The 7,932-nt window shown below is 35.3% G+C and overlaps 1 protein-coding gene across 1 annotated transcript; it reads right to left on the reverse strand.

Annotated features, from left to right (window-relative positions):
- Positions 1-473: 473 nt before the first annotated feature.
- LOC132184528 (probable LRR receptor-like serine/threonine-protein kinase At3g47570) lies at positions 474-4,136 on the reverse strand. The gene is made up of 2 exons (XM_059598198.1): positions 1,377-4,136; positions 474-1,129 (listed from the first exon to the last, which is right to left on the reverse strand). Exons 1-2 carry the CDS (start codon positions 4,075-4,077, stop codon positions 696-698), a joined length of 3,135 nt encoding a protein of 1,044 aa, XP_059454181.1. The 5' UTR covers positions 4,078-4,136; the 3' UTR covers positions 474-695.
- Between the last annotated feature and the right edge of the window lie 3,796 nt (positions 4,137-7,932).

The following is a 7,932-nucleotide window of genomic DNA, read 5'->3' on the forward strand; positions in this document are numbered from 1 at the left end:
CTCTTTCCTTAATTAATTTTTAGTCAAAGTTAATATTATTTTTTAAACATGACATTTAATTGATAGTTAAAAAATTGAGAAAAGTACGCATATCCTATTTAAATTACCATTCTATTGTTAATGTGCTCTCCAAACTATTGATTGAGTCAATATATTTCCTAAACTTAAAAATTTAAGCCATTCTTTAGCCAAATGGGGGTGACTTTGGTCAAAAGAAAGTGGTCTAACCACCTCAAAGCCATGGGGTCGTTCGGCCATCTCCTATGCATGCCCGGCCTGAGAGTGGCCGGCTACCCCATATTCTCTTAAGGATCAAGCTTTTATATATATAATACTTAAAATGTAGCATAACTAGCTCGTTTTTCTTCTGTTTGTTAAAGTAAATATCCAAGAGGATGCAACATGTGTTGAAGAAAACATTCAAAGAGATGAATTAAGTTGCAGTCCAACAAGATAAGGTTGCTGTTGCAGAACGTGTTCAAATTCAGAACATTGTAGATAAAGAACATGCTGACATGACAAGGCAGTAACATTTGCAGCCAGAGGTGGTATACAAGACATCTTGTATTCAAACCAGTCACTAGCTGATAGGATTGTTTCTGTGTAATGTAATCTGTACATCTATAAATATTGCAATACAATATGGGTTTGGTAAATTGCCAAAACCCAATTCCTCCATCTTTATTTTTATGGTACTAGTTTAGTGATTTAACATGAAAAAATGCGTCTCGAATTGCACTCAGTTTGTTGACGACAACATTTATGGGCATCCGCGCAAGAGGTGATGTTGCAGAGCACGACAGTCCAATCTGCAACACTGAGACCAAGCAATCCTCCACTTTGCTTATGGCATTGAAATGACAATCAACTTCTTCAATTACTGCGCTTTCTTCCATGCCTTCTTTATTTTTCTCATCATTAGCATCTTCTTCATCTTCTTCAAAGGGCATTGACGAGTCCACTATATCCATGACATGTTCCGGCAAAGCCATTTCAGTGAACTTGCGAATGCTCAAACCTTCTTTGAACATGTCATCAGTAGGTCTTTTTCCAATGAACATCTCTAACAAGAGTACCCCATAGCTATACATGTCTCCAAGTACGGAAACTTGGGCACCCATCCCATACTCTGCAATTTGTTAATATATTATCACTAACATACTATACTACTATTTAACAATATTGGGATTTTTTTTTAGAAAGAAAAAGAAGCACTTATTTAATTAGTCAATATAATTAAAGGGCTGGAGGAGGCTATCGCCCCTTGTTTTGAATTTTTTCCTTCATGTGTGTGGGGTATTTGAATTAGACTTGACTTCTCATTCATACTTTCACCTGATGTCAAAATTGAGCCGAGTTATTGGTTGAAAACATACCTGGAGGAATGTACCCAATAGAACCCTTCAACACAGCTGACAAGTCTGACATTGCTTGATTTTTGGAGCGATTATCTAATGCTTCAAAGATGAACTTCGCTAATCCAAAGTCACCAACATGGGCTACCATATCTTCATTGAGGAGGACATTGCTTGGCTTTATATCACAATGAACAATCGGCGTTTCGCAATAGAGATGAAGATATTCCAATGCATAAGCAACACCCATGGCTATGTTTAGTCTCTGAATAAAGCTCAATCTCTTGCATTTATGTTGCTCACCCTCTATAGGATGCAACCACTGGTCTAGGCTTCCATTAGACATGAACTCAAAAACTAGACTCTTAAAGTCGTTCCCTTGATGATCAATGCTTGAACAAGTGGTGATAATCTTAAGGAGATTACGATGCCGTAAAATTCTCAAAGCATTGCATTCATCAATAAAACTCTTGGAAGCTCCTTGTTGTTGAAGTTTTAACACTTTAACTGCAACAATTGCTCCACTGCTAGAAAGAACTCCTTTGTATACAGAACCAAAACCACCTGAACCGATCAAATTGTCCACTGAGAAACCGTTAGTTGATTTTTGGAGTTCTGCATAAGATATACCCAATTGCCAATCATTTAAGGAAGATGTGGCCAAAGGTCTCTTTCTCGAATTCTTAACCATAGAACATGTGAGGAAAAGATACAATAGAACAAGTATAAATATGACTATCCCAACGACTGGAATGACTACCTTGAGTGCAAGGCGTTTCCCGGATGAATGTTGACTCTTTCTGTAGCATGTTGGTAAATGTAATTCTAGGACACCACCGCATAGCTTGTTATTTTCAAATATTGAAATTGCGCTCACATTCAAAAAAATCCCTTCACTTGGGACTTTTCCCTCGAGATCATTATGAGAAAGATTGAGATGCTTAAGTAACAAAAACTTGCTAAGAAATTCAGGAATTTGCCCTGACAAGTTATTGCGCGAAAGATCAATATCTTCTAAACCTCTTAGTGTCTTCAAAGATAGAGGAATTGCTCCTTCAAATGAATTACCATCCAAATGCAAACGATCCAAACTAATACAGCTACCAAGGGAAGCAGGAATTTCACCTGATAATCTATTATCTGAGAGATCTAACTCCCCAAGATTTTTTAAGTAACCCACTTCAAATGGCAGTGTACCTGTCAAAGAATTATTTGACATGACCAAAGAAATTGAAAGGGAAGAAAGACCAATAACCTGTTTTGGTATGGTACCATTGAGATTGTTACTAGAAAGGTTTAGATGAAGCAAGTTTTGGCAGTTTCCTAGGCTTGGGGGTATACTTCCCTCAAATTTGTTATCATCCATAAAAAGCTTTGTCAATTTAGTAAGGTTACCTAAGGAGGAAGGGATTGGCCCTGAAAAATTGTTATAGTGCAGATGTAGTCCCTGTAACTGGTGGAGCTTCCCAAGAACATCTGGGAGACGACCACCCAAATAGTTACCTTCTAATCCTAGAAGGGTTAAGTTAACAAGGTTCCCAATCCCAATTGGGATGCTTCCATGTATCATGTTTTCACCCATAGTAAGAATATTCAGAGTGGAGGAAAGGTTGGCTAAGGAGCTTGGCAGTACTCCACCAAATTGATTACGACCAAGTCCCAAGACCTCCAAACTAGTACAGTTAGACAAAAAACCAATAAAATTCAGGCCATCAACTTTCCCATTTCCAAGCCTATTGTCATCGAAATTAAGCCTAACCAAGCCACTCAAACTTGCTAGATTTTGAGGCACCGTCCCAGTAAGACCATTTTGAGCAAAGTCAAGTATACTAAGTCTAGAAGCATTTGACAATGACACAGGAATAGGCCCTGTGAAACTATTAACCCCACCGGCAAATATTTCAAGGTTAGGAAGAGTAACTCCAACATCTGGTGGAAGCCTTCCATGCAGCTGGTTTTGAGTAACAGATAAATAGTATATGGAAGATATATTGAAGATCAGAGGAGGGATTGTACCAGACAGATTATTCCCATAAAGTTGAAAATATCCCAAGCCTGATAGACGGCCAAGATCACTTGGTATGCTCCCTTGTAGATTGTTCAGGAGAAGTGCAAGCATTTGCAAAGAAGAAAAGTTTCCTATCCATGCTGGGATTGTTCCTGTAAGGTTGTTCCCACCAAGTTTAAGGTAAACCAACTTTGACAATGAACTAAATTGCTCCGGAATATGCCCAACAAGTTTGTTGGCACCAACATCAAGCACTCTAAGTTGTGTACAGTGAGTAAGATTAGTTGGAAGGTTCCCACCAAAGGAGTTGAAGCTCAAGTTGAGATGCTGCAGATGCACTAGTCTTCCCAATTGTTGAGGAATTTCACCATGTATGCTGTTGTTTTTCAGGTTGATTCCAGTAAGGTAAGTAAGATTTCCCACAGAAGGGGCTATGGAGCCAACCAATCTTTGAGCTTCCAGATTCAGAACCTTAACTCTTTTACTGGAGGGGTTGCAAGTAACACCAAACCAGTTGCAGAAATGGGTGGAATCATTCCATGAGCTCAAGATTTGAAGTGGGTCTTCACTAATCCGGTTCTTGAAGCCAAGCAATGCCAAGCCATCAGACTCATCTGCAAAAGCACTTGAGCTCATAAACAAAAGAAGAATTCCATGAAAAAATATGAACAAAATCAACTTGGAATGCAGAGAAGAGTGCTTCATCTGGTTCATGGTTGGGAATATAATTTTCTAGTCTGATAACTACCGGAGTTTGCTTGATATGAAAAATATTAAAAAGCTCCAATCAGTGTTGAAAGGAAATAAATTTTTATTGATATAAAATATAGGTGGCGTGGCCTAGCAGCTTTTTAGTAGGGATGAAATTCAAACTTTTGGACCATATTTTCAATTCGAATATGGAAGTAGTTGGCTGTAATAAAAGCTTAAGCCCCACTTAGAGGTACAGAGTCGCTTTCCCCATCAATTTTGATGAATTGATATGCCTTAAGTTATTACAAATACTTAAACCATCTTTTTTTTTTGCAAATTTAATAGATCCACCATTAGATTTGTAGACTCATGCGAGTTCAAAATTAGATTCACTCATTCATTACACGGAGATGATTAAGAGAATGATAACAGAATATCTACTACCATCAAATTAAAATGGATGGAATCTAAAACTTCACCCTCCACTCCATTCTTATGGGGCTCTAGCTCAAAGAGTCATCACCTTAATTTATTTATATAAGAGAAAGTAGGACCCTGTAATCTCTTGGATTCCCAAAAGTAGACCTTTAAGCTTGTGAGAATTGATTCACTGCAAATGTCATGAAAGACGATCTCTTTTTAAGCATCTCAATGCATATATATCTTTCTGTTTGGTCGTTTTCGTATATAAAACATGATAGAATGATAAGGTCATTATATTTTCTGGAGATGTCCATATTTATCAGAAGTTTATACATTTATTGATTAGGCTTTGAATACTATATATGTTGAAATTTGCCTAATTTGCCTTATCAAAACTATGATGAAATTTTCTCTTGCCTTTACCAATTTCACTTGAGCGTCAGAGTGGTCTCACCGGATATATCCAGTCCTAGCGAACCCTTCTAACCTCCTTTTTCTCTTGCAGTTCTTTCTTCTAGTAAGCGGCTTACTGTACTAACAAATGCCTTTCATTTTAAAATATTCACAAATTATATATATATATATATATAGAAAATTCTCTTAACAAATTTGTCCCTGGATGGATCATATTTAGTTTTCTTGATATCTGTATTGCACATCACTGCAATAGGCTCTGCAACTGTGTAACGACAAGCATTATATCGAATCATTTGCAGGTGATGAAATGTTGAAAAGAAATATATAGAAAGAGTTAACATCACAAGATCAAACATGAAAGAATATGCAGAAAACTTTTCGGATTGCAGTATTGAGCTCTGTGCATTTACCTCACGTCCCTCTGATCAAAAAACCAATCTCCATCCATATATACATCAAATGTTATGGGAGACCACGTCATTTAAACTTTGAGAATAAAGAGTGATTTATAGCATTACAGCCATATATTAACGGCGACTACTCATGGGAGCTTTATTGTGAATGATGCTGACTCCTTGTAGGTATAGAAAGAATAACAAAATATGAGACAAAAATGAAAAGGAACACTGCAGGGAAAGAGCAATGTGCTACCATTATTTTCTGCCAACTTCATCGTACAAGTTATATGAATGAGAATGATTGCAGTATAGTTGAAAGAGATACATATTAGATGGTGTCGAAATATGCTTCACCAAGCATCACCCTTTTCAAAAGCAGATTCTGTAAGGTCATTTTCATCCTCTCTTTCCCCTATCCAGTGATGTGCATGCCAAGAATTCTGCTCACCATGTGTTGTGATTTTGGTGCTCTTTCAATTTGGGGTAGTATGGGCACTAGATTGGATTACTTTATAGGATAAGTTTAAGTCCTAACTTTTTATGTTCTTTTAGAGCCGTTGTTTTTGGCATATTAATTAGGTATTTAACATTTAGTATCAGAGCAAACGTTACGTCACGTGTTCGAAGAGCAACCTATAGAAAGTATGGAAAATTACAGTTTACTCCTTCCAAAGTTGATAGCGTTTTTCAATTCAAACACCAAAGTTTTAATTTTTGCAATCCACCCCCTCAAAGTTTCAATTTTTTTTCAATTCGACCAATACTATCCCAAAATTCTCATATTGATTTTTGTTTTTTATAAAAAAATAATAAAAAATAATAAAAAACAAATTTGGGGATGCAAAAATGGCTAGAACCGATTTTTTTTTTTTAAAAAAAATTTATAAAAAATAAAAATTATGGGCAATACGGGAAGTTTTGGATACAATTGGTCAAATTACAAAAATTTAGAACTTTAAGGGGGTGGATTGCAAAAATTGAAACTTTAGTGTTCGCATTAAAAAAAGCTGTCAACTTTAGGAGAATAAACTGTAATTTTTCTTAGAAGGTATTACCCGGTAGAAAAACCAAAACAAAAAGTAAAAGGTCTAGTAAATTCAAAAAAAAAAGCCACCATGCACATAATAGGTTGCCATGGGCATCTCCACAGAAGCGTGGTGGATTGTTATGATCATGATAGGACTGAATTTGGGGTATGAGCAATAAATTAGACCATCCTAATACTTAATTATTGCAAACTAGAAACTTGTATTAAAAGGAAAAAAATAATAATAATAGTAAGAATTAAGCATTTAGTATCCATTCCTATCAATCACCTAACAGAGCTGACTTGGTATATACTCAGCCGCTCAGCCATAAATATTTGTTCAACTGTTTATCATTCGTCCTTGCACTTCTTTAATCATCCATCCACTTCATACTTGGTTTATTAATTACACCAAATATTATCATTTCTTCATCAAATCGATCCTCACGGGACTTCACGGCCTTCAAGATGTTGCCACACCGCTCTCCCTCTCAACATCATTTCGTGTACACTTGACCTTCTACCAAGGGGTCAACTACAGAATTCGGTGACCCTTTACACTTTTTCATTATTTTTATTTTATATAATTGATTGATATATTGTATTTTAAATATATTTTTTAAGTGATTAATAAAAAAAACTCACTTAAAAGCTTATATGAAATGGGTTTATAATAAATGAGTGGCTGTGCCAATCATTACTTTAATTTTTTATTTTGTTGACAAATGGTTGATTTAATGATTGTTTGGAACTATCACGTTAATAAAATAATAATAAAATAAAAATATGTTTTCTAACATTAGTCGGGTCAACAATATTTAGCATATATGAATTTGAACCTTTTTTTTTGCGTCATAGACAAAAATATATATATATATACAATTATATGGAAAACATTAAATGCCTTACTCATTTGATGCAACTAAAAGGGTATTAGATAGAGTTAAAGCGCACCTCTCTCTTTCTAAGCAATATCAATGAAAAAGAGTTAAGAAAAGTCTTTGTCACTTCTAATTTGTGAGAATACTTTCAAACCCTAACACGGTAAAAATTGTCCATTTTATTATTGAGTGTGCTCTCGAATTTGCACAACCGAGGTGCTCGTGAATATTTTGGTTAAAGCCCTAATTATCAGTGATGGATGAAGAGTGTATTGGCAGTGGCCAGGTCCCCCCAAATGACAATAATTTTTTTTTTTTTTTGGGTAATGGGCCTCTATCGGCTAAATTTTTTAGCCATGCCCCTGCCTATTTTCAGAATTGACTCCGTCCCTACTAATTATTACCACAATATGTTCACTCATTTATTTATTAGAATATTAATTATTTCATATTAACTTTAATTTTTGGGTAAGTTTATTAGGTTTGTTTTCATAACTCACCTTCTATTACAATTATTTAAGTATTTAATCCTTTCAAAATAAAAATAAAAAGAAAAAATTAAGTATTTAACATATTGCATTTATTACAGAAAATTTAGAACCAACAAACGATTCTATTGAAATTGAATTGAAATTTTCATACACATGGAATTGGTAAAAAAAAAAAAAAAGAGTCAACGAAATATGACAACCAAGCAAATATTCTCATGGACGTTACGTTACGCCTCGCA

The sequence above is a fragment of the Corylus avellana genome, chromosome ca6 (genome assembly GCF_901000735.1).
Source record: "Corylus avellana chromosome ca6, CavTom2PMs-1.0".
In the NCBI taxonomy this organism is placed as follows: Eukaryota; Viridiplantae; Streptophyta; class Magnoliopsida; order Fagales; family Betulaceae; genus Corylus; species Corylus avellana.